General features: G+C 29.2%; 5 protein-coding genes across 5 annotated transcripts; all 5 read right to left on the bottom strand.

The window, feature by feature from the left end:
* Positions 1 to 96: 96 nt before the first annotated feature.
* On the bottom strand, positions 97 to 2089 carry LOC124913947 (translation initiation factor IF3-4, chloroplastic-like). Its single transcript, XM_047454391.1, has 9 exons — positions 1712 to 2089; positions 1581 to 1620; positions 1450 to 1509; positions 1297 to 1349; positions 938 to 993; positions 819 to 852; positions 672 to 744; positions 507 to 599; positions 97 to 436 (listed from the first exon to the last, which is right to left on the bottom strand). Exons 1-9 carry the CDS (start codon positions 1975 to 1977, stop codon positions 272 to 274), a joined length of 840 nt encoding a protein of 279 aa, XP_047310347.1. The 5' UTR covers positions 1978 to 2089; the 3' UTR covers positions 97 to 271.
* A 3612-nt stretch (positions 2090 to 5701) lies between these two features.
* Positions 5702 to 10494, bottom strand: LOC124916040. Its single transcript, XM_047456774.1, has 6 exons — positions 10453 to 10494; positions 8512 to 8682; positions 7222 to 7710; positions 6493 to 6606; positions 5838 to 6422; positions 5702 to 5728 (listed from the first exon to the last, which is right to left on the bottom strand). The coding sequence occupies exons 1-6, from the start codon at positions 10492 to 10494 to the stop codon at positions 5702 to 5704; spliced, it is 1428 nt and encodes a 475-aa protein (XP_047312730.1).
* A 658-nt stretch (positions 10495 to 11152) lies between these two features.
* LOC124915211 lies at positions 11153 to 13129 on the bottom strand. The gene is made up of 4 exons (XM_047455888.1): positions 12462 to 13129; positions 12018 to 12088; positions 11569 to 11923; positions 11153 to 11485 (listed from the first exon to the last, which is right to left on the bottom strand). Exons 1-4 carry the CDS (start codon positions 12582 to 12584, stop codon positions 11300 to 11302), a joined length of 735 nt encoding a protein of 244 aa, XP_047311844.1. The 5' UTR covers positions 12585 to 13129; the 3' UTR covers positions 11153 to 11299.
* A 5844-nt stretch (positions 13130 to 18973) lies between these two features.
* LOC124913714 lies at positions 18974 to 19597 on the bottom strand. The gene is made up of 2 exons (XM_047454129.1): positions 19224 to 19597; positions 18974 to 19135 (listed from the first exon to the last, which is right to left on the bottom strand). The coding sequence occupies exons 1-2, from the start codon at positions 19537 to 19539 to the stop codon at positions 19119 to 19121; spliced, it is 333 nt and encodes a 110-aa protein (XP_047310085.1). The 5' UTR covers positions 19540 to 19597; the 3' UTR covers positions 18974 to 19118.
* Positions 19598 to 25673: 6076 nt separating this feature from the next.
* On the bottom strand, positions 25674 to 26414 carry LOC124913667. The gene is made up of 2 exons (XM_047454079.1): positions 26022 to 26414; positions 25674 to 25938 (listed from the first exon to the last, which is right to left on the bottom strand). The coding sequence occupies exons 1-2, from the start codon at positions 26335 to 26337 to the stop codon at positions 25922 to 25924; spliced, it is 333 nt and encodes a 110-aa protein (XP_047310035.1). The 5' UTR covers positions 26338 to 26414; the 3' UTR covers positions 25674 to 25921.
* Between the last annotated feature and the right edge of the window lie 485 nt (positions 26415 to 26899).

Raw genomic sequence — 26899 nt, 5'->3', positions numbered from 1 at the left:
AGCGTCCATTGCCTCTAAGCTAAGCTAAGCTTTCCAACGAACCAATCTAGAACAATCTAAACTCATTCTAAGTCTATTTATTTATCTCCAATTCCAGTCAATTAAGATATATAGTTGCCAGTTCTCAATGATCAGTACCAAAGGAAATGGTACAAATTCGGATTTAATTTAAAGGCGCTATTTCATTGTTAAAGATCAACATCTCTATTATACAGAAACAATAAATTACCCAATTGTTAAATGTTCTACCTTCAAAACCGCAACCTTAGATTCAAACGCCAGTCGACACTGGGCTTGTTGTTGTTGTTGTTGTTGCAGAATCCTCTTTTTTCTTTGGTGGCTGCTGTTCTTGACTTTTCTGGGCAACTATTTTGTTTGGGACCAAAATTATGAACATGTTTCTGTCCCTGAAACCCTTTGCTTCCTCCGCCCCTTGCTGCAAAGTGTAAAAGAATTCAATGAGAATTAATCACCTGCACATTCTACAACAATCAATCAATCAATACCTCGCCCACATCATTCTGGAACCGCCTCAGGAGCTCAATCGCGTTATTTCTGAACTCATTTTCACGACCTTTTAAGTTTACAACCACCTTAACCTGCATGCAAGATCAATTTACTTTCTTTATTTTCTTTTAGCGAAAGATTGTCTTGAAGATTTTGAAACATACCTTGTCCCCGTCTTTCAGAAACTTCTGTGCAGCTTTTAGACGCACAGTATAATCATGATCGTCAATGTTATAACTGTCGAGATGAAATCTAAGTGTTTTAGTATCTAAAATAAGTAGTAATTTTTACAACAGTTTTTCTATACTCACCCCATTTTTAGCTCCTTCAGATCCATGCGCCCAGCTGCCAATACAAAATTTATCTTCATTTTTTTGCTTGAACTTAAGAAAATAGAAAGAAAAAAGAAGAAGATGGAATATAACTTCACCAGCACTTTTCTTCTGCTGTGCTTTTTTCTTCCTTTGCTGTTCATATTTATATTTGCTGTAATGAAAAACAATGTATTAAACTGCATTCAACAATCACAATATATAAGTATTCTATTTAACACGAAATCAAAGTTTGAATATGTTCTTCCAATACAGTATTAGCTTGTGTCCATAAGGACCATGAGGTGCATATCAAACCCTTTACTTCTATGATGGAATCTCCATAATTTGTTCGATTCAGAGTATCACACACTATATGAATAGCTAACCACTGAAGCAACTTATGCAGCCAGCAATGGCACAATGATATCATTATTCAATCTACTCAAAGAAGAAAACAGGAAAAGGAAATACGCACTTGTAATCCATTATTCTAACAACAGGCGGATCAGCTTCTGGTGACAGTATTACCTGCAGAAATGGAAGAAGATACAAATGAAAATGGAATCAAAATGCTAAATTGAACTCAATTAATGAATCCTCTTTTCCAGTGATGACCTAACAAGCATACCAGGTCAAGTTCAGCATCTTCAGCCATTTTAATAGCTTCTCTTTTTGTTAACAATCCAACCTATAAGAACGAGTATTCAGATCGCATGATGATGATGATGCAATTGCTTATACAAGAACACAAAACATTACCATATTCTGTTGCTCATCAATCAGTCTCACAGTATCCGACCTAATTCGTTAGATAATAGAACTAATTACTAATTTCAAATACAACGTCAAACAGAATTGATGATAAATATATGAGAATCGCGAAGGAAAACCTGATTGATGATATATCAAGAGCTTCGTCGTAGTCGCTGGCACGAGAAGGAGCACGTGACTGAGAAGGGGCGCCTCTTCCGCCATAGCGCGCGGAGATGGAAAAGGTAGAGGAGGAGCGAACTGAGATGTTAGAGTTGGAGAGCGAAGAGGAGAGAAGGTGACATTGGTTGGATTGAAGTGAGGAGAGAGTAGATTGCGGCGTAGGAAAGTGATTGGATCTGGATAGAAGAGGTCTGCAAGTGAAGGTGCTGGTGATCCCAGCCATGGCGTCGACTGATGAAATTGAAGGTCTTGGCGTTCAGTTGAACTCGTAGAACTTATCCATTTCTTAGACAGTTTTCTGCAATTCGATGGCTCTCCCTCTCTTCACTCAAACCTTAGACGGGAAATTGGATGAAATGACCCTACAAATAAGGCTATTTGCATCCGTGGTCACCAGATAATTGAAATTGATCTGGTGACCACTTAATTTTTTTTGGACGAAATTACCCTTTTCGCGTAACGCGAAGGGACTTCGCGTTTCGCGAAGTGAGACTCTGTGAAAAGTCCAGAATACCCTTACTATATAATAAAATCCGGCCATCTTTTTTCATTTCTTTTCTTCTTCTTCTCTCTCTTCCCTTCCTCTTTTCTCCTCCTTCTCTCTAATCTCGCCGGCGACGGAGTTCAACGGCGGCACTCAATGAGCTCCACGACGAGCACAAGCACTGTAACAATTGGTAAGTTTATGTATTTCAAGTTTATTGTTGTTCATTTATGCATTTTCGAATCACTGCGTTGTTTAGGGTTTCATCTGATGATACTTCCCGTTTCGCTAAGTACTTCCCGTTTCGCTAAGTACTTCCCGTTTCGCTAAGTACTTCCCGTTTCGCTAAGTACTTCCCGTTTCGCGAAGGGTTTCCATTTCACAGTATTAATTATCCCGTTTCCAATTTATCTTGCAGCCGAAGTTTTCGTTTTCTATAATGGAGAGTGGAAAGTTGATGCTAATGGAATATGGTTTTTTGATGCCTCTTCAATCAAAACATTGGATTTACCCCAAAGTACTCGTTATGCTGAATTAATTGATAAACTCCATGAAAGACTTCAAGTGCAGAAATCTACCTATGATTTAGTGCTGCAAGTGAAGTATGATATTCCGAATATCACAAATCCTAAACCCGTTTTTATTGAAGATGATGAGGATCTGAACATATATTTATCACGCTTGATTTTGGGTAGAACTGTGTCACCATTGTTTGTGTCTGTAGTAGAGAAGTCACAATTTACTAAAGAAAAGATACCACTACTTACCTACCCAACTCAAGAAAGTATTCTCCCACAATTTACTCAGAAAATTGTACCAGAAGCTTTACCCTCGGAGGTCTTTGTTGAAAGTAATGAAGCCGGAGATAACTCTTTGCCTCACATCCCACTTACTCAGGACTTGCATGCATCGTTACCTACACCGCATAGTGCGAGAAGAGCATCAACGGGTACACCTACTAGTGCAAGAAGATCATCATTTGGTACACCAAGTAGTGCAAGAAGGTCATCATTTGGTACACCATCGACAGACATATCACCCACAGACATATCACCGACAGACATATCACCGACAGACATATCACCGACAGACCCCTCATTTGCGTTGGCGTTAACTACTGAAACTGTATTGGAAGTCGGTGCCTTCTTTGAAAATAAAAAAGAACTACAACTGATGCTATATAAATATGCGATGGCTAATCATTTTGAATTCAAGGTGGAGAAGTCAAGAAAACATCTTTGGTATGTGAAATGTTTGGATGAGAAATGCAAATGGAGATTGCGTGCCGTGAAAGGTAAATTATCTGAGATGTTTGAGATCCGGAAATTCGACCAACAACACTCATGCTCAGTTCTATCTAGGCCAGAGAAAAAAATGCAAACACCAGCATGGGTTATTGGGCAGTGCGTGAAGAGTAAGTATATGGACCATCACCATAATCACTTGCCTAAGAAAATAATTGAAGACATGCAGGCAACTTATGGGGTAAATTTGACTTATAATAAGGCTTGGAGGGCTAGGGAAATGGCATTAGTGGCGGTGCGAGGAACGGTTGAGGATTCATATGAAAAATTACCCTCATACTTATACATGTTGGAGAAGCATAATCCTGGTACCATAACAGACATCCAAACAGACGAGTTCGGGCACTTCAAGTATATGTTCATGTCCCTAGGCCTCTCTATTAGGGGTTTCAAAGCATTTTGTCGTCCCGTATTGTGTGTTGATGCCAGTTTTCTTAAGCACAAGGTGGGAGGTCAACTATTGGTGGCTATTGCATTAGATGCTAATGAACAATTATATCCTGTCGCATTCGGAGTTGTTGATTCAGAGAATAATAACTCTTGGACTTATTTTATGCAAAAATTGAGAGAAGCAATTGGATTAGTTGATGATCTCGTCTTCGTATCCGATAGACACCCAAGCATCGCCAATGCCTTATGTGCTGTTTTTCCAGAAGCATACCACGGTGCGTGCACATATCACATAAAGATGAATATCAACGCGAAATTCAAAACTGATAATTGTCATATGGAGTTTGATATGGCTTCTCGTGCGTACACCGTCCACGAATTCAATCGTTTTTTTGACAAGATAAGGGTTAAAGATAATAGGATTGCTGCCTATTTGGAAGAAATTGGATTTCAAAGATGGAGTAGAGCATTTTTCCCCGGTAAGCGATACAATCAACTAACAAGCAATTATGCTGAGAGTTTTAATAGTCAGAGCAGGGAAGCCAGAAAGTACCCCATTTCCTCAATGGCGGAGTATTTAAGAGTGACAATACAAGGTTGGTTTAATGAGAGAAGAGAAAGAGCGTCCAACCACCGAGAAGTGTTATCTCCAACATATGAAAAGTGGTTACGTGAGGGATTCGAGAAGGCTAGATTCTATACAGTATCATCGCTTAACCGATTCGAGTTTTATGTGCATGACAATCAGTCTCATTTTAAAGTCAATTTGAAAGACATGAACTGCACTTGTAGGGTATTTGAAGTTTCTGGTCTTCCTTGTACTCATGCAATGGCTGCTGCCCGTCACCGCAATTTGGTTTGTTATGACTTTTGTTCAAGGTATTATTCAGCTCACATGTTCAATCTATTTAACCAATTGTTTAATCGTTTTATTTTCCATTCTTACAGATATTACACAACTGAATCTTGGATGAATGCATATGCGGAGACATGTTACCCTGCTGGTGATGAAGACGATTGGGATATTCCCGAAATGATCAAGGAACGAGTATGTCTAAAACCACCCGTGAAGGTTAAGAAAGGGCGTCCACAAACAAAGCGTAGGTCATCTCAAGGTGAGGTACGTAAGGCTCCGAGACGATGCACCTCATGTGGTGGACTAGGACATAATAGGGCCACATGCAAAGCAGTCATGCCTGCTCCATCTACTGCAAAAGCATCATCATCTAAGCATCATGACTCATCTTCTCAACAGCACGAGCCATCATCTCAACAATATGAGCCTTTAGATTGATTGGGATTGGGATAAGTTGTATAAGTGTTTTGGATAAGTTGTATTATGTTTTGGATAATTTGTATTATGTTTTGGATATGTTGTATTATGTTTTGGATAAGTTGTACTCGGATAAGTTGAACTCGGATATGTTGTAATCTGTATGTTGTATCTAGTTTATCTGCTTACTGTAGGAGCACTTAACGCTTCGCTAAGTACTTAACGCTTCGTTAAGTACTTAACGCTTTGTTAAGTACTTAACGCTTCGCTAAGTACTTAACGCTTCGCTAAGTACTTAACGCTTCGTTAAGCGCTTCGTTAAGTAAAACTGGGTTTAAGTGAGTTTAAGTTAGTTACTTGGTACATTGATTTATATGTTCAATTCTTTGGTTTTTAAAATATCAGACTACCAACAAACCAGACTACATTAAAACTAAAAATATTTTAACATGAAATGTAACTTAAGTTGAAGTTCTACCCAAAAAGTAATACAAGTTCAGAATACATAAGCACAATTCAAGTTCTATCCAAAAATCAATAAACCATTACAATACAAACTAAGGTTCTGTAATTTGATGAAATAACCGGACCGCCATCTTTTGTCGAAAAAACTCCATTTCATTGGAAGTCACCTTCTCTACACCTAAACCAGCAGTCAAGTATTCCATGTGCATAAGCATAAATACACCACAATCCCCACTTTCATCTGCTCTAGGGACTTCCCCATATTTGGCGACTGCATTTTTGGCTGGGTGTGGCAACCTTTTATATGTCAGTTTCTGGAAATTGAAATTAGGATACCGTTTTAGCTCAGCATCACTGGCTCCCATTGCATATATTCGTGGAAACATCTCACACAAAGGTCTCATGTATGGATCGAGATTCCTATAAATACTCGAGTCGCAGTCATAAACGTCAATGTGATTATCTTGTACACGAACGACGCACAGTACCCAATGCTTGTTGCCAATGTTCAAAGGCACGTAAATATCGTCTACGTGTGGCCATTCTGGCATATGTCTATGAGGCGCTCCCCAGAAGTACTGAGAAAAGACGTCTGATATTGGAAAATTTTCAGGATCTTGTTTATAGTTCGGGTACTCTCGCCTCATCATATCTGCTAATAAGCAATCCCCTATTGATACTTTACAATGTTTATATGTCTTGGGATATTGCTCAATCCTTTTGCGCAACAAGTGGCACACTGCGTCGATTTCCTACAAAAGGCAGCATATATCAAAAACCTTATTCATAAGTTAAAGAATTAATATGAAATGCAAGACTTACAGGATCTTTAAGCCATGTGGACTTTGTTAGAACTCTAACAAACAACTTCTTTCGTGCTTCGCAAGTAAACACAGTCTTTGTCTCATCATTGGTAGCTTCATCTTTCAACCAATTCTGTAATTGAACCAACAACTCATCATCAAATTTTTGAAGGGGATTGATAGTTAATGGATCATTCGTCTTTGGCTGTTTTGACAAAGAAGGGTTGGTGTAGTCTTCATCTTTCTTCTGCTTCCTCACTCTTTTTTTGGGAACTACTCCTTTAGGTGGAGTGTTGTATAATTGGAAGTCATCATCATCGTTCTCATCATCTCCTCCACCTTCCCATCCTGCAAAAATAGAATAACAGTGTGGTCAGCGTTTACTTCCCGAAACATATGACTTCGCTAAGTAAAACTTACTTCAGTTATATCCTCCACCTTCTCACTCTCCTCCTCCACCTTCCCATCCTTCATCTCCATCTCATTCGTCTTCATCTCCTCCACATTCCCTTCCTGCAAAAATAAAACAACAGTGTGGTTAGTTAAGAACAACAAAAGATAATTACTTAACGAAGCGTTAAGTACTTAACGAAGCGTTAAGTACTTAACGAAGCGATAAGTACTTAACGAAGCGATAAGTACTTAACGAAGCGTTAAGTACTTAACGAAGCGTTAAGTACTTAACGAAGCGTTAAGTACTTATCGCTTCGTTAAGTACTTAACGAAGCGATAAGTATCTTCATCTTACCTCAGTCTTGCCCTTCTTTTCCAATTTGCTCTTCTTCTTCTTCTTCTTCCTCTCCTCCTCCATACTATCTAATTTGACAATTAACGTGGCCATCCTTTGGTTGGATTTGGCTAATAACTGTTCGCACATACTAACAACCAACTTTTTCATATAAGCCTTGTGATTTGTTTGAGTTTCTTCGTAAGCTGTTTTCATCTCTTTGAGCTCCTCCTTCACCTCTTTGATGAGTTCCTCCTTCAGCGCTTTTACCTCCTCTTTCAGCTCTTCACATTTACATCCAACAGAAGATGTTGGAGGTAATCCAGGACTAGTAGCGGATGGAGGGCTAGGAATGTGGGCAGGACTAGATTCATAAGCAAGCTTCCTCTTCAGATTTACGGCTTCTTTGAGATTAAGCGCAGCCTTTCTCTTCCGGGTGTTTGGTTTGGAAGTAGGTTCTTCATGTTCATCCTCAGGTTCACTTCCCTCCTCTTCATCATCATAATCCTCCTTCACTAACTTCCCTTCTGTAAATCCCTCAAAAAATTCATCAGTTGACTCATCTATTTGTTCAAAGTCCTCACCACTGTATAACCTCTTCTCCATGGAGGACTCTTCCATCTCAGTCAGATCCGTTGTCTCCAGGGCAGTCTTTATCTCGATCAAGGTGTTCTTCCTGTTGGAATGATAGACTAACAACCTTGGGCGTAGAGGATCATTAAGCTCATTCTTTCTAGCAAATTTAGGAACAAAACCTTTGATGGCCTCATATGTCCACACTTGAAATGCCAGTGCAAACCCATAAATGTTATAAGCAAAAGGAGCATAAGGATCAGTAGTACTCTTCTTCTTCTTCTTATAATATGTGTGACTGAGATGTCTCATGTTCTTGTTCAAACCCTTGAGGGTGGCTCTAAAGGTCACTTTCCCCCAAGGAAATCGGAGGAAACTTTCCTCGTCTTCGACCATGTGGAGGATTTTGGCAAATACCACCCTCCTTGGGTCAAATGAAAATAGGTACAGGCAAATCAAGCATACCAGCCCCATCTTCCAGGCATCTTCCTTATCTCTACATCTCAAAAAAGCAGTCTCCAAGTCTTGCATTACTACACTCGACTTCCCTTTAAAATATTTTACCAACAGAGGTGGACAACCTCGGCATTCTTCTTCGTTCACCTCAGGAAACCTTCCGAAGTTTAGGCCCGTCACCAAGGCGTACTCTTTCATACCAAACACAAGTTCTTGCCCATTGATATTGAAAGTAATCTCCTTGGAGGTTGAGGTTACCCTCCTAAGCAACATGTGATGTACAATAGTTCCTGAGAACTGCAACACTGGGGCAGAGACTATATATCGGAATTGGGTATTGTACACCTTCTCCACAAGATCCATTTCCTCAAACTTCGTTACAATCTTTTTAAGGCAGAGGGCGCTTTTCCAAGAAATCCGTCCAGGGAAATCAGGAACGGTGGTTTCTGCCATCTACAAAAGGAACAACAACAAAAATGTAAGATCATATACATAGACCACATCAAACGTTAAGTACTTAACGAAGCGTTAAGTACTTAACGAAGCGTTAAGTACTTAACGAAGCGTTAAGTACTTAGCGAAGCGTTAAGTACTTAACGAAGCGTTAAGTACTTAGCGAAGCGTTAAGTACTTCGCGAATCCCTAAACCAGAAACAATAACCAACAACCAGAAACAAACATGCAAATATAATGCAATAATCAATAACCAGAAACAAACATTAAACGCTAAACCTAACCAAATAAACTGAAACAGCCAAAACCCTAAAACTAAACATGCAAATATGAAAACCCATAACCAAAAAAAGACATGCAACAACCAAAATAAAACTAACCTGAGATTTATGGGGAATAAATGATAGAGAGGGAGGACACGAGGGGGACGGGAAGATCGGCCTTGTCAATGTGTTCTTCAGTGAGACGGTTGTAGAGAGAGAGGAATCGAGAGGATAGAAGAGGGAAACAAATGAATGTCCAAATGTTTTATTTTTTAAAATATATGGTATGGCGCGTGCATATACGCGCGCCTCTTCGTCTTCCTACGCGCGCGTGCCGAAGCGTTAAGTACTTAACGAAGCGTTAAGTATTTAACGAAGCGTTAAGTACTTAACGCTTCGTTAAGTACTTAACGCTTCGCTAAGTACTTAACGCTTCGTTAAGTAACTAGCAGAAACGATATCATCTGCAAATATCATCACAGCCAAAAGAACAATCAATAAGATGAACCAATATGAACTAATAAACCAATATATGAACAAATATGAACATATATGAACAAATATAACCCAATATGAACAAATATGATTCAATATGAACAAATATCACCAAAAAGAACATATTTAGGGTTAGGGTTTCATTAAGAAATACAAATAAGAACATAAATCTGTTATACAAACATAGATTCGGGGATTAGGTTTCTTATCTTGTAGATTTCATTCATAATAGTCGAAGTCGCCGGAGTTTACGCCGCCGGCGACAAAATCCGGAGGAAAGAAAGGAGGAGAGAGAAAGAAAATGAGAGAAATGAAAAAATTTGAGTATATATATCAAGACTGTTTCACTTCGCGAAACGCGAACTCCCTTCGCGTTACGCGAAAAGGGTAAAATCGTCAAAAAAAAAATAAGTGGTCATCAGATCAAAAATTATTAAACATTACCACGGATGCAAATAGCCTTATTTGGGGGGTCATTTCATCCAATTTCCCACCTTAGACTCTATTTTAAACATGATAAACTTTTATTATGAAAATCAAATATATTTAAAATAGGGTAAATTCTAAAACTAAGTTACTTTTTTTTATACATCTCATAATCCATCTTTGTAAATTAATTATTCAAATACAATCAAATACAAAATAATATATAGTAAAAAATTCAACAAAGATAATTGTACCTTAATATTTTTTTTTATCTATACCTTATACTGTTGTATAGGCAATTTCGATAAATTAGTAGTATTATATCATTTATACCAAATAATATTAAAATTTAATTACCCATTAGAGGGATACAGTGAAAAGACTTAAAAAAATGTGACGGATTTGATTTTCACCTGAAACCAATCCCTTTTTTTGATTGTACAAGAGTATGTGGAGTTCACGGAGCTTGTTTAGCTGGCGCCATAGTTTTGTTTCATTAGTCGGCACGCGTTACCTAGTGCTATAGGCATGCTATATCTCGTGAAATTCTATCCCGAAATTCTTGTTTATTCATAAGTAAGCTTACCCCTAATCCATACAATGGATAGAATGAAGTTCTAGTAGGCATTTCTCACGTTCTACGATTTTGAACTCTGAAACCGGAGTTATAAAAGAAGCGCACAAACCAATTAATCGTATCGGGGCACCGATATTCTTTCAATCTCTATCTCATGTGAAAGTCAGACTACTTGTTTTATTAAAGACTCTCGAAAGCAAACCCTTCTCAAAAGGTGAGGTGTTATTCTAATTCTCCATAATTAAAAATTATTAAAATTTAATTATATTTTAAAAAATTAAATTTTGTTAATTAAACTAACAAAATTTTTTTAAAGAATATAATAAATATATTATTGTTAAAATAAAAATATATAATCTTCTAGAGTTGAGACTAGTCTCAAATTATTTCGAAAAACTAAAATAAATTTACTAAAATTTATTTATTGATTTAAAACAATTTCATAATGGATATTTTAAATTAAATTTTGAAATAAAAATTGGAATTTAATTATTTAAAAATATTATATTATATATATTTTTTATTTATAAATATATTTCAATATATACCATAACTTACAAAATAACACGTATAAATCTGTTTTTTTTAACCAAATCACAGGTCATTCACCCCTTTAAAATTTAAAATATTTTATTCAAACACTTAGTTTTTCAATTTTTTTAATACAATTTATAAGCCACAAAAACATTTAGCTCAAATGGTCACATACTTCTCAAAAACCAATAATTTATATATCAAATTGCTTTAAACAAACCCCAATTATATATACAACCAAACAAGACTTAATTTGTTCTTCTGTAATCTACATTTCATAATCGCAGCAAATGGAGACTGATCAGACCTAAGAAGCCATGAATCAGACCTTCAAAACAACTGGATCTTGCCATGAATCAGCTTTCATCTTCCCAGCTCGATTTCCATTCCCCATATTCCTACATGACTGCTGAAACTTCAGTTGATCTTCCATTCTGCTCAAGGGATTTTTCCTTGATTCATCAATTGTCACAGGGCAGAAATAATCAGCCTCATCATTATCTTCTCTCTGCAAAGATCAAGGCTCAACTCATTTGAGAATAAAGCAAACAAGGCATTTCCAGTTCGACTTAAAAAGATTTACATCATTACCGCTATCTGGTTCAGGTCAAAAACAGGAGCTTCACCCTTCTGATTCAAATCAAGAATGGGTTTTTTTAAGCCTAATGAACTATTCATAGCTTTCTTCCCACCAATTCTCCTCTGTTTGTTCTTCTTAGGAGGAGTCAAGGGAGGAGGAAGTTGTTGTTGAGGAGAACCTTTCCCATCCAAGATCTTCATCTCCTTCTTAAATGCTACAACATTTTGGATAGCTCTCCTATGTAGTGAAGCTTCGTTTCTGATATGAATCCTCTCGTTTTGGGTTTTTTTCTGCTGCTGCTGTTGAACCCCGAGATTATTATCATGCTTCGTTCTTAGAAGCTGTTTGTATCGTCTCTGCAGGAACCTGTTTGTATGTATTTCACAAACAATTGAGCAAAAAAGGCATGTGTAGACTAAGAAATTGATAATAATTAAGTGCATGAAAACGCTAGTATTACCTTACTTCAGCCAACAAAACCAATTTTCGCTCTTTCGTATTATCCAATCTGTTCTTGATGGATTTTGTTTCCTGCTTCAAATAATGTATCTAAGTTCAACAACAATCAAATCTTTAAAGAATTCTTTTAAATCACTGAAGACAGGCAGATCATCTAGAACATAATGAAAAGATACAAGATTTTGTTTCTTGCTTAAAATGATGTATGTAAGTTCTAACTATATATAACTGATCCAATTCTAGAACAACAATCAAATCTTTGAAGAATTCTTCTAAATCACTGAACACAGATCACAGGTTAAAAAAATTGTTAATCAGCTCATCAGATACTTCAAAAAGACAATCATTTTCCTCATCAAACACATCCAAAGTATGTACACATAATGAAAAGATAGAAGATTAAACCATATGAATCGATGAATGAATCTTGCATCATAAAGATTACCTTTTGGAGCTCTTGATAGTCTTGTATAAGAACTTGATGATTGAGTCTTGGATTTGGGTCTTCAAATACTCGATATGGAGATGGAGAAGGATAGTATGAAACCCCTTTCATCTTCTTAGACATGGTCAATCTCAGATACTAAATAAATCACCCACCGGGAGAAGACAAAGAGGATGATGAAGAGACAGTACAGAGACGGCTAGGCTAGACTCTAGAGTAATAAAGAAGGAAGAAATAATAATAATAAAGAAAGGGAAATAACGCAGAACAAACAGAGAGGGAGAGGGGAAAGAGCTTTCCTCTATTTCTCTGTGAAAGCTCAGAACCAAGCAAAGCCCACGTGAACGAGGGAGAAAACCCATTATTCTTGTGGGTCTTGGAGAGATGGAGATGGGATATTTTGGGATGTTGCAGAAGGGCAATTGTGGCAACTGGGTTTTCTCTTTTATGGCTGCCCATCGTAAGGTAATTGAGTTGAAGGACACTTAATCGTCTTCCCTGCTTCTTTCTTTCTCCTTTTCCTCTTTTGGTTTGGTCCAACTGGGCAATGGAATGGAGTTTCTAGGCGCTTTCTTACATGGATCGACATTGAAAGGAAGACGCAGAAAAAGCGAAAGAAATTGACAAATCAATAGTGACGACGTTCACATTTACACTACACTTTCTTCTTCTCATTTTGACCTAGCTTTCTTCTTCACTCACAACCAACGAAGAAGAGTCTCCCATGCCTAATTAAAATAAATAAATAAATAAATAATAGTATATTTTTATTATCTTCTTTTATAAAAATATACATAATTTTGAGATTTAATTTAGTTAAATATGTGATATTTTTAAATAAATTTGATCTCTTCTATCTCCTTAACTATTTAGATAATCTTTTATTTTTAAATTTAAATTTATTTGATAATCCTTTGAATATACAAAATTTTGATTTGGATAAATATGTGATCTATTATTTCATGCTTCTTCTATATTATTTTTTTAAAAATCTTTTATTTAAAGTTATGACTTTTTATATTATATTTTACATAATTTATCTTTTTCTGATATATATATATATTTTAATTTATCTTTTTTTTGTTATATTTTTATGGTTGTAAATTCGAAATCAAATAAAAAAAGAAAATTGATTTTTTTGTATTTTAAAATATTAATAAATTTTGTTTTATTTGATAATATTTAAAAAATTAAAAGAATATTTATCTTTAGTTAAAAAATAAGGAAGATATATTTATTTTGAATTATTTTTTAAAATTATATTAGAACAGAAACAACTTTTTATAACCATTTAAATATTAATCTAATTAAAAGTAAAATAATAATATATTAATAATTTAATCTATATATAATAATACTTAAATTTAGAATGATAGAAACATTTATGTGTACTAATGATTAATGATTGACTAAAAGTAAAAGAATTTAACAAATATAGAAGGATGAACTTGAATTGAATTGTTTAAGAAAATTAACAAAGGATGAACTTGAATGGATTAAAAAAATTAAAAAATAATGAACTTGAATGGTTTACAAAAAAAATTGACTTTTTTATTAATTAAGTCTAAATTAACTAATATTTATTATTATTAATATTATCTAACCACTTTAATCTAATTTGAAGATTATAATTTTATAAATGTTTATTTTTGTTAACTCTATTTTTTTTTAATTAACTTTAGTTTTTAAAATTTATTAGTTTTACAAATGTTGAATTTTAAAAAGATTATTTCATTTTATGATAAATATTTTTATTTTTTAGTTTTGTGTAATATTTATGTAGTAATTATATTATTTTTTTTTTTAATTTAATATGTCTTATAGGTATAAAGGTTATACAGATACCGTACAAAAATTAAGTTATACAAAAAAAAACATAACGTATGTATTTTTGTATACGGAAAATTTAGGTAAGGTATAAAATATAAGGTATAGATAAAAAATTAAGATATATCAAAATTAAGGTTATCTAAATATATGAATTTTTATATATTGAAAATTTAGGTAAAATATAAAGTATAAGGTATAGATAAAAAAAATTAAGATATATACTCTAAAACATTTTGTATCCCTCTCATCTATTTTCAAACTAATAAATAAAATGTATAATAACTTTAACCATGTGAAAATTAATAAATTTTAATTTAATTATATTATATTAAAATAATAAATATTTATTATATATTTAAAATATAAATATATATATTTATATATATATATTTAAATAATTAATAATATAAAAAATTGAATATCTATGACTTAAATTAAATATATAATCACATTAAAATTAATAAATTTTAATAATAAAATAATAATTGTTTTTATTTATATATTTTAAAAATTCACATATATATATATATATATATATATATATATATATATATATATATATATATATATATATATATATATATATATATATATATATAAATAATTAATAATACAAGAAGATGAATATATATATATATATATAATATTTATTAAAAGATAGTTTAATTAATTATAAAAATAATTGAATTTCTTTTTATATTAATTTATTTTTTTTATTTTAATAATAAATATAAAAAAATTAATAAAATATTTCATATTTATTTCTCTCTAACTAATAAATCAAATAATTAAAAAATAAACTTAATTATATTAAAATAATAGATATTTATTATATATTTTAAAAATATAAATATATATTAAAATAATTAATAATATAGAAGTTGAATAAATCTTATATTTATTTGTTACAGGGAAAATTCAATTAATTAAAATAATGAATTTTTTTTTATATTAACTTATTTATTTATTTTATTTTAATAATAAATATAAATAAATAAAATTAATATTTCAAAATTTATTTAAAATAAATATTAAAAAATCAGTATTAATATATATATATATATATATATATATATATATATATATATATATATATATATATATATATATATATATATATAATCTACCTCAAAAATTAATAAATTTTGAAAATAAAATTTTAATTAAAATATATTAAAATAATAAGTTTATATCATATATTATAAAATATATATATATATTAATGCTTAATAATATAAAAAATTAAAATTATATTTTTTTTTGAATAAAAGTATTAAAAAAATAAGTAGTTTATTAATTTCACTTGGTTTGGTTATTGAAAAAATCGTATTAATAGTTCAATAATAATAATAATATTCTCAAGAATTAATAAAATTTACAAATAAAAACTAAATTTGAACCAAATAACTTTTTATAATAATTTAAATATTAATATAATTTATTTAGAAAATGAACAAAATAGTTGAAGAAGTTATTAACGAAAAAGTGCATGGATTCAACAAAGACCCAATTGCTGCTCAAAAACTTTTGGAAAATAATGTAGGGATCAAAGACAAGAAAGAAGAAGTTTGGATAATAGAGTATAATCAAAGTCCAAATTTATTTGGACTAAAAAACCAAATCACCAAACTCCTGATGCATGCTAAGAAAGGAGAGATTATACTCAACAAGGAGAAAATACAAAACACAACCGTCCAGCTTAACATCCACTATCCCCAATACTGGAATTTACTCAAGAAAGATGAATATGAAGTGATAGTAAAATGATCCGTTGCAACGATGAGAGAGTTAATGAATACTCCTAAATCAAAGACCTATACTATTAGAAGTAATTCTACATAGAAAATCAATGAAATCTGGAAAAACAACATTGGAAAAAATGCTAAAGATCGATCATGCATACAAAGAAAAATCTACTTGGAAATGTACAAACAAAAATGGAGGTACTGAATTCTCCTTTTGAATTTAAATTTTCTGCAATAGTAGAAGAAAATTGTGTTAATGAATGTGAAAATATAGTGGTGGGAAACTACATAGAAAAAGATAGAGTTTCCTCCATAGTCACCAAAGAGGCACTTATGAAGCAATGGGAGGAAAAGGGATTGGAAAAAATTTCAGCGAATGTACATGATCTTTATTTTCTGAAATTTAAGAAGGGATCAAATCTGGATGAAATTCTGGAAAATGGGCATTCATATATTGGATCCATTTGCATGAAGTTGGAAAGATGGTCTGAAAATTTGAACCTATTAAGCAAGCCTAAAGAAACAGCTCAGATATGGTTCAAACTTTGGAATATCCCTGCACACATGTATAATGTAGAAGCCCTTAGTCATTTTGTAGGTTTATTGGGTACGCCATTATACATGAACTCAATTACTGAAGGAGGAAAACACCTATCATTTGCTAGAATTAGCATTGAGGTGCATCCTAGAAGCACATTACTGAATAGTATGACAGTAGTAGACAGAAAAGGAAAACTTACTGTCATGGAAATCACTTATGAGTGGAGGCCATACAGATGTACTTTTTGCAATACCTTCTAACATGCAAGCCCAAATTGTGATTTGGCTAAAGAAGAAGATCAAAAAATTCATAAAAGCCAGAAAATAAAGATGCAGAAAAATGAAACAGAGGTGCCTATTATCACAGAACAAAATGTGGTTAAAGATCAGGAAACAGAAGATAAAGAAAATTATGTACAAGACGAAAGTAGTACGATGAAGGAGGTGGAACCTCAACCTAATCATATTGAAGAGATAGTTGAGAATTCTCAATTCAATCAAGTTGAAGTGGTTGCTGATGAAAACAGAGAGTAATATACTCAGGCTAATCAAGAGGAAAAATAGAATTCTAAGGTTGATATAGAGGAATCCAAAATTGCTAAGAATTCCAAAGCTGAAACTGAGACAATGATTTTGAAATTCAAGTTGAGAACAACAATGTGAAGAACTTAGAATTTCTAAAGAATAATTTTTTTATCAAATTAGAACGGATTCATATAAAGAAAAAAAATCAAAATGAGAATAGACAGTACTAATCATCATATTCAGTTCACCCATTTTTCATTACAAGAGGAAGGGGAAGGGGAAGGGGAAGGGGAAGGAGAAGAGGAAGAGGAAAGACAAGGGAAAGAGGAAGAAAACCTGTTGAAACATTAGGTTTGTATGGAAATAAAAATCATGATTGAGATAATTAGAATTTGATACAATTTGTAATTTTTGTTTGTAATCTCTGTTTTTTGTATGTTTGATGGCTACTAATCAGTTTCTTTAAGGTATTTTGATTGTCATCTTTTAATCATAGCTAGGGTTTGTCTAACTTTGATTTTTGACCCTCCCACTTTTAAAGTTTTAATGAAATGATTTTAACCGTTTTTCCGTAAAAGAAATTAATATTAAAATAATAATAAATTAATGTGGAAGTATTTGGTTAATTTGAATCTTATCCTCAGTGAAAAAGGATACCGAGCTGTAGTATATAGATTAAACTATGGGTCGATTTAAATATAAAAACGGATAAAACTTTTTTTTATTATTTTTTATATTCTTAATTATTTTTCTAGTTAATAAATGAAATATATAATAACTTTTAACCAGACAAGAATTAATATATTTTTAAATTAAAATTTAATTTAGTTATATTAAAATAATAAATATTTATTATATATTTTAAAAATATAAATATATAAAATGTAACATGTACATATTTCAGTCTTATATTTTCTAACCAATTAAACAGTTTTTTTTATAAACATACATCAATAAATGTGAGAGAACCAAATGTATTTAAAAACATAAACCTATTATATTTTTTTTTATTTATTAATGATAAATTTTATTTAAGATAATTTTTTTGGTATGAGTTGAGTAAATTATTTTAAATGGTTATTCATATCAATTATATATTTATGTATAAAATTGTAATTATAAATATAAATAAACAATATTAAGTGGTTTAATAATTAAATTATTAATTTGTACAAAATAAATATTCATGTTCAAATCACAATACAAATTCAAAATAATTATAAAAATTTATAAGAAAGAAAAAGAATAATAATGGTTAAATATATGAAAGAAAATTGTTAAATTGAGTATAAAATAAAGTCTCTCTTTAATAGAAAAAGACAACAATACTAAGATAAATATGTATATATAAGGTAACAATTTTAAATAATTATTATTATACAAAATACACATTAATTATAATATATATTTTTTATAATATGTATATATATTTATTTATTAAATATTTTAAGACAATATATTTATTTTATTATAATATATATTTCTAATTAATTTATTACTTTTTATTATAATATTTTTATCATATTATTAAATATTTTAAGACAATAAATTTATTTTATGATATATATATATATATCTTTAATCATTTTATTATTATATAATTTATTATTTTGATTTATTTATAATAATATTTAAGATTTGTAAGAATTTTATATTTATCTTATATTTTGTTAAAATTTATTTGAACTCATTTTCTTTAAAATTAATATTATATTTGTAAAATAATTATAATGAAGAAAGATAAATTTTAAGAATAAATTAGATTTAAATATTTATTAAAATTTTATATCATTAATAATTTTATTTATACCTATATAGTCATCCAAAATATGAATTTCTAGGTAGTTATAAATAGAAATAATAAGAAAATTATGTAACAAAGAGAAAAGCAACTTCTCAAATTTATTTATGAGGCATACAAACAAGTTCAAATTTATTTATAATACATGCAAATAATCTCACACATCTCTCAACCACACAATCAGCAACCCTCAAGTTTTCATCATCAAATTTATCTTCATGGAAAATATAAGCCTGTCACATAATATAGCAAAATATTAGATTCAAATAAATATTAACTTAAGTACAAGAGATTATGTTAATACTTAATTATTAATCTTACTTCCACACTTCAATCCGCGTGGGACAGCCCGATGACAGTCTCTTAGGACCTTCGATGCCTTTTTGACATCGAGAAGAGCAGCCAGCTTAGCATCGAAGACGGGACAAGCACATTCAAAGTGAAAAGTTCTAACAAGCTTACAACAGTAGGCAGAAGGAAATTGTCCGAAAATCACTCCCTTACATGCTTTTATGCCATTTTTTCTCTCTATAGCGCAGTCACTTAGGCTCGGGCTCTGAGCTGAGACCGGGATCGATACAATTATCATCAAAACTATGCATATGGCTAGAGCTGATCCAAACTGGCCACACCCCATTTCTTGGTTGGATTGATAATAATGTGTTAGGTTTATTTGGCTTGATTGATGTGAATGAAATATGGATCTAGTTATTTTTGGTTTGAACAATTTGGTCTTTATTTATAGGGAATGGCCTATAGTGTAAATAAGGACTTTGGCATGTGATTGAAAACAAAAAACTTGACAAATGGGTTGAAGACTTGGGACTTTGACAAATGGGTCGAGACTTGGGTTGTTGCTTACGTGCTTCCTTATATATATATATATATATATAAGTATGAACTCTATTAATTTAAAGTTAGTTTATGAGAATACAATCAATTAATTGGTTTATAAATACATTTGAATTATAGTTTATTGAAAAACTCATATTTAAAAATCACATATAAAATCATTATTTCTCATATAATGTTTTTAATAGAGAATTAAATCAGTTTTTACTATATACATTAAGATTATTAATTTATATTTTTATATATAAATACATTAAATAATTAAATAATATGAATATTCAAATGAATATTCAACTAATGATATATATATATATATATATATATATATATATATAATGCTTTGAGTTTTTCGGGTCGATAACGGTGGTTAATTTATATATACGTGAGAGTAAATGAATATTTGAGTCAAATCGTGGGTTGACCCGCCCATAAACTTGAACCGTTTAAAAATAAAATAAAAAATATAATATGTATGTTTCGAATTTGCAACTTATAACAAAATAAGTAAATCTCTTTAACCAACTAAGTTAATAAAATTTTATATTTTAAATTCTACACAAAATTTGGTGAACGCACGACATTCATAATAATGTTTAATTTAAATTTGTCGGGTCGATAATTATGGTTAATTTGGATATATATGTGAGAGTAAATGAATATTCGTGTCGGATTGTGGGTTGACCCGTCCATAAACTTGTAACGGTTAAAAATAAAATTAAAAATGTTATACGTATGTTTTGAGCTTTCAACATAACAAAACGAGTAAAATTAAACCTTTTAACAGACTAAGCTAATAAGACTTTATATTTTAATTTTTACACAAAATTTGATGAACGCGCAACATTTATAACAATATAATATAATATATATATATATATATTATAATATTTATTGTTATTCGAAATGTAACTAACAAAAAAAAGATATATATATATAATTATAAAATTCTTTCAACAATCATAGGTGGTGTAAAATTTCATACTTAAATAATGATTTTAATCCCTCTAAAAGTAATTACTATATGTGGGGGTGCGCGAACATTGATAGATGAAGTGAAATCGAGAATGTATGCCAGAAGGTGTAATCGAAGTTTGGGAATGTCGGTTTGAGTAATGCAAACATTGGTGAGAAAACCTAAGGGTTCATCCACTAAGGTAATTTAGGGCCTAACATCATGCCGAAAGGTGAAATCGAATGTTAGAAATGTCTGTTTATGTTAAACATTATAATAAATACTGGTAATTCACGTGGGATGCACGCGTAAAAGATAAAAAAAATACAATAATAATTTTAAAATATGTATTTAATGTGTCTTATACTTAATAAATAAAATTAGGATAAGAAATTTAATTATTTTTATTATATATAACGCTATATATATATATATAATTATTAACTTAAATATTTTTATTTAATATTATGATAAGAGAAATAATTATTTTTATTATATTTTTGGTATGTTTAACCGCGGAAAAAAACCCCATTTAGAACGGGTTCCGGTGAAAAGTTCGAGGTTCGAAAAGTTCAACTTCAGTTTGCTTATTAATTTTTTTTTTTAAATAAAATATGTAATTGATTTCTGACAATTTTTTAAAATTAATTAAAATAATTAATTTCAGGGGTTCAATTTTAAATAATTTGGAGATTTATGGTAATAAAATCAAATTTAATTTTTAGAATTTTTTTTAATTAAATTAATTAAATATAATTAATTTAAAATTTTATTTATTTTTAAACATATTCTCACATTTCATTTTCTAAAATCAATAAAAGTTGATATACATGTATAAACGTATGGATTATTTTATTTAAAATATTCATATATAAATCATTTTTTTTTATATGTTTCCACTTAACAAAAATTAAAGATTCAATATATACTGCGTTTATCAAGTTTTCTCTCTCCTATAATTTATATTAATTTATTTTTCTAATTAATTTATATAAATATAATATTGAATTTTTTTTTAAAAAAATTTCTCCTTATTAATTTATATTCACGTTAATATATTTTTATTTATTTTTATTATATAAATATTATATATATAATTATTTTTTATTTACTTCTATTGTATATATATATAATATAGAAAAAAAATTAATTAAAAAAAGAAATTATATTTTAATTATATAAATATATATAATAAAAGGATAAATTTAAATGAGAGAGAAATTTAAAATGATGATTTGTGATTAAAAATTTAAAAAAATTCTAACACATTAAAGTTATCTATCATGTCAATTTTTTTTTTGTCATATAATTTGTGTTTTCGATAAATTAATAAATTATAAATGAATCAATCACTCAAAATAATTAAATTGAAGAAATAAATAAGATCTGAAGGATGTGGCATGGTCTTGGGTGGGTGCGCAACTTCATATTAACTTTGTGGTGAGGGACAAGGCAAAGAATAATTTTGTTTTTTATTCATGTATATTTTAGTTTAATATATTGTATATAAATATCTTAATTTTAAAAAGATTTAGGAAGATCATTTTACAAGTATTTCTTTATATTCACTACTTGTAAAGTGAAGTAAAAAAAAATGCTATTTCTTAAAAAAAAAGATTGTGTTTTTGAAAAATAATTTGGGATTAAAGATATTAAGAAATATTTTAGAAAACTAATTTTATAGAAAATTAAAATCGGAATGATAAAACTAATTTGTTTAAAATATAATTTTTTTTTATATGTTAAACAATGTAAAAAATAAAATAATATTAACTTCACAGGTATATACTCATCTTTTCGGCCATAATTATAACAAATAAAGAATTAAAAAAATAAAATAAAATTCCTTGTACGGAATTCAAATAAAAACCTAATTTAAAACCGATGTTTCTAAAACGATTAAATTCCGAACATAGTCTTCCATGCGTAAAATTTGGTCCATTGACAAATCAACAGTGAAGACAGACCTAGACTACACTTTATTCTTCTCATTTTGACCTAACTTTCATTCTTCTTCAATTAATTTTTTTTTTATTTTAAATTATTTGAATATATATATATATATATATATATATATATGCACAAATTTTTTATTTTCTTTTATAAAATATAAATATTTTGAATTCTCCTTTAAATATAAATAATTTTGATATTTAATTTGGTTAAATATGTGTTCTTTTATTTCATGCTTCTTCTATATATATATTTTTTTCATTTACCAAAAATTCTTTTAATTACAACTACGACTTTTTATATTATATTTTACGTAATTTCTCTTTTTCTGATATTTTTTTAATTTATCCTATTTGGTTTTATTTTTATTGTGTAATTTAAAATATTAATGAATTTTGTTTTATTTGATATTATTTAAAAAATTAAAAAGAATGTTTATCTTTAGTTAAAAGATAAGGAAGATATATTTATTTTGAATTATTTTTTAAAATTATATTAGAACAAAATAACTTTTTATAACCATCTAAATATTAATATAATCGTAAGCACTAAAATTTTACACAAATTTATAAAATTAAAATAATTATTTTAATTTAATTTTAAATAAATAAAATCAAAAAAATAACTACATGCCAAAAACCCAATTATAACAATGAATTAAACTAATTAATGTAATAATTAAAAGCCTAATTAATTAGAGAAAATAGTCAAAATAATAAAAATAAAATTATTTAGGATAAATGTTATACTCATTTATTTTAAAATAATTTAAAAAAAAATCAGAGATTAAAATAAATAATTTAGGATGAAATTAGTACCCAATTCATCTCCCAAAATTATTTATTTAACCTTAATAATATAAAAAAAAAATATTTGGCATATTTATTTTTATATTTTGTGCATTTAAAAAAAAAATAAAGGCAAAAAGATAAAAGAAATATCAATTTCAAACAAAGTGCCATGAGATGAGTGTTGGGATCTCATCCAATGACCCAGATGTCACAAGATGGAGGTTGGGTGGTGTGTGGATTGTCGTGTGTGAGGTCAGAATTAGTTATTGGTATGACGATCATTTGAAAGTGTGAGGTCACGAGATGAAGGTCGGGTGGTGGGTGGTTTGTCGAGTGTGAAGTCATAATTAGTAGTTGGTTTGACGAGCATTTGAAAGTGTGAGGTCACGAGATGAATGTCGAGTTTTGGGTGGTTTGTCGAGTGTGATGTTGGAATTAATGATTGGTTTGACGATTTGAAAGTGTGAGGTCATGAAATGAATGTCGGGTGGTGGTTAGTGGTTTGTTTGATGTTGGATAAGAGGTCTGTGATCAATTGTTATTGGTTGTTGATTTGTTGAAATGAGAGTAAAAGAGAGGTTGACTAAAATTGGTGAGTGGTTTTTTGAGGGATAGAGACATATGAAAAAATGTGAGTCACAAGATTCGAGTCAGTGGGTGGTTTGTCGAGGGATGAAAGACATATGAAAAAGTGTGAGTCACAATATGATGGTCAATTAATGGAGGGTTAGTGATTGAGTTTGACGAGATATAATATGTGTGTCATCAATTGATGTCGACTAAAATTGGTGGGTAGTTTGTCTAGGGCATAAAAAATGCATATAAAAAAGTGTGAGTTACAATATGATGGTCAATTGAAGGATTAAATGAGTACCGAAAGAATAAAATATATGTTAATATTAAGTTTAAGATTAAACTTAATTTTAACCAACTAAAACTAATTTTAAATTAATTTAATTTAAATAATACTAGTTTTATCTAAAATATTTATAAATAAATAATATTTTATATATATTTTTATTCATGTGTACGAAATTCAGTATTTATAATAATGTTTATATATTAAAACACAACTTTTTCATAAAAGTAAAATTTTGGGGATTAAGTTGACATGTTTTCATAAATTAAAGTATTTAATTACAAATATATATATATATATATATATATAAAATTAATGATTATGTAACATGCACATATTTAACTCTTATGATTTTCCAAGCAATTATAAACTGTTTTTTATAAACATACAACAATAAATTTGAGAGAACCAAATATTTTTAAAAACATAAACCTATTATATTTTTATTTAGAGAAGTTATAGGGGAAAAAGAATTTGGGAGAGAGAATGAGGAAGAAAATAATGTGTGACCATAATAATAAGTGAGGAAAAATAGAAGAGAGAAAATTTGTTATTTTTTCAAAACTGTCGTTCTCTTTTCTAAATTCTCTCTCAATTATTTCTCTTTTATTTATTAATGATAAATTTTAAAATATTTTTTTTATTTAATGGTTAGTCATATGAATTCTATATTTATATACAACATTATAATTATAAATATAAATTAACAATACTATCGTGATTTAATAATTAAATTATTTATAGGACAAAATAAATATCAATATTCAAAACACAATACAAATCCAAAATAATTATAATAATTTATAAGAAAGAAAAAGAATAATAATTAAATATATGAAACAAAATTGTTAAATTAAGTATAAAATAAAATATCTCTTGAATAGAAAAATAAAACAATATCAATATAAATATGTATATGTATATATAATTATATATATTGTAACAAATTTAAATATATTATTATTATTATTATACAAAATACACATTAATTATATTTTATATTTTTATAATACGTTTTTATATATATTTATTAATTATTTTAAGACAATATATTTATTTTATTATAATATGTATTTCTAATTAATTGATTAGTTTTTATTATAATATTTTTTTTATTCATATTATTAAATATTTTATGACAATATATTTATTTTGTTATGATATATATATATATATATATATATATCTTTAATTTATTTATTTATATAATTTATTATTTTGATTAATTTTAAAATTGGTAAGAATTTAAGAATTTTATATTTATCTTATATTTTGTTAAAATTTATTTGAACTCACTTTCTGTAAAATTAATATTATATTTGTAAAATAATTATAACGAAAGAAAGATAAATTTTAAGAATAAATTAGATTTTAATATTTATTTAATTTTTATATCACTTATTATTTTATTTATACCTATATATTCATCCCATACATGAATTTCTAGTTAGTATTAAATAGGAATAATAAGAAAATTATGCAACCAACAAAGAGAAAACAAGTTCTCAAATTTATTTATGAGGCATACAAACAAGTTCAAATTTATTGATAAGACATACAAATAACCTCACACATCTCTCAACCACACAAGTTTTCTTCATCAAATTTATCTTCATGGAAAATATAAACCTGTCACATATAAAAAAAATATTAGGTTCAAATAAATATCAACTTAACAAGAGATTGTGTTAATAATTAATTATTAATCTTACTTCCACACTGGAATTTGTGAGGGACATCCCGACCACAGTCTCTTAGGCCCTTCGTCGCGATTTTGACAGTTAGAAGAGTAGCCAGCTTAGCATCGATGACGGGACAAGCACACTCATAGTGAAAGGTTCTAACAAGCTTACAACATGCGGCGGAAGGATTCAGTCCGAAAATCACTCCCTTACACGATGCTACGCCGTTCTTTATCTCTAGAGAGCACTCACTTGGGCTCGGTCTTTGAGCTGAGACCGGGATCGATACGATTATCATCAAAACTATGCATATGGCTAGAGCTGATCCGAACCGGCCACACTCCATTTTTTGTTGGATTGGTAAAAATGTGTTATGTTTATTTTTGGCTTAATTGAAATATGGATCTAGTTATTTTTGGTTTGAACAAATTGGTCTTTATTTATAGGGAATGACCTATAGTGTAAATATAAGTAACAAATGGGTTGGAGACTTGGGTTGTTTCTTACGTGCTTCCTATAAGTATGAACTCTATTAATTTAAAGTCAAATTTATGAGAATACAATTAATTAATTAGTTTATACACATTTGAATTGTTTATTGAAAAAATCATATATTTAAAAATCACAATATAAAATCATTATTTATCCTATAATGTTTTTTAATAGAGAATTAAACTTCAGTTTTTACTATATACATTAAGATTATTAATTTATATTTATAATTTTATATATAAATACATTAATTAATATGCACTCAAATGAATATTTAGTTAATGATATAATAGATAGTCAAATTTTCAATTAAAAAGATTTGTGTGTTTTTTTTTTTTTTTTTGCATTATATTACTTGTTTATGTCAATTGAACAACATTAATTTTTTTTCAATGTACACAATGATCAACTCTATT

Source organism: Impatiens glandulifera, chromosome 9 (genome assembly GCF_907164915.1).
Source record: "Impatiens glandulifera chromosome 9, dImpGla2.1, whole genome shotgun sequence".
Classification (NCBI taxonomy): domain Eukaryota; kingdom Viridiplantae; phylum Streptophyta; class Magnoliopsida; order Ericales; family Balsaminaceae; genus Impatiens; species Impatiens glandulifera.
This window is presented reverse-complemented; position numbering and strand designations above follow the sequence as displayed.

Coding starts and splice junctions, on each gene's coding strand:
- LOC124913947 (XM_047454391.1), bottom strand. CDS start 1,977: ATGGCTGGGATCACCAGCACCTTCACTTGCAGACCTCTTCTATCCAGA. Junction 994..1,296: donor GTTAGAATAATGGATTACAA/GTGCGTATTTCC, acceptor TTTTCATTACAG/CAAATATAAATATGAACAGC. Junction 745..818: donor CTGAAGGAGCTAAAAATGGG/GTGAGTATAGAA, acceptor TCATCTCGACAG/TTATAACATTGACGATCATG.
- LOC124916040 (XM_047456774.1), bottom strand. CDS start 10,494: ATGCCTACTAGAACTTCATTCTATCCATTGTATGGATTAGGG. Junction 6,423..6,492: donor CCACATGGCTTAAAGATCCT/GTAAGTCTTGCA, acceptor TGCCTTTTGTAG/GAAATCGACGCAGTGTGCCA. Junction 5,729..5,837: donor CTGGTTTAGGTGTAGAGAAG/GTGACTTCCAAT, acceptor ATTTTTGGATAG/AACTTGAATTGTGCTTATGT.
- LOC124915211 (XM_047455888.1), bottom strand. CDS start 12,584: ATGTCTAAGAAGATGAAAGGGGTTTCATACTATCCTTCTCCATCTCCA. Junction 12,089..12,461: donor ACTATCAAGAGCTCCAAAAG/GTAATCTTTATG, acceptor TATTTGAAGCAG/GAAACAAAATCCATCAAGAA. Junction 11,924..12,017: donor GTTTTGTTGGCTGAAGTAAG/GTAATACTAGCG, acceptor ACATACAAACAG/GTTCCTGCAGAGACGATACA.
- LOC124913714 (XM_047454129.1), bottom strand. CDS start 19,539: ATGGGGTGTGGCCAGTTTGGATCAGCTCTAGCCATATGCATAGTTTTG.
- LOC124913667 (XM_047454079.1), bottom strand. CDS start 26,337: ATGGAGTGTGGCCGGTTCGGATCAGCTCTAGCCATATGCATAGTTTTG.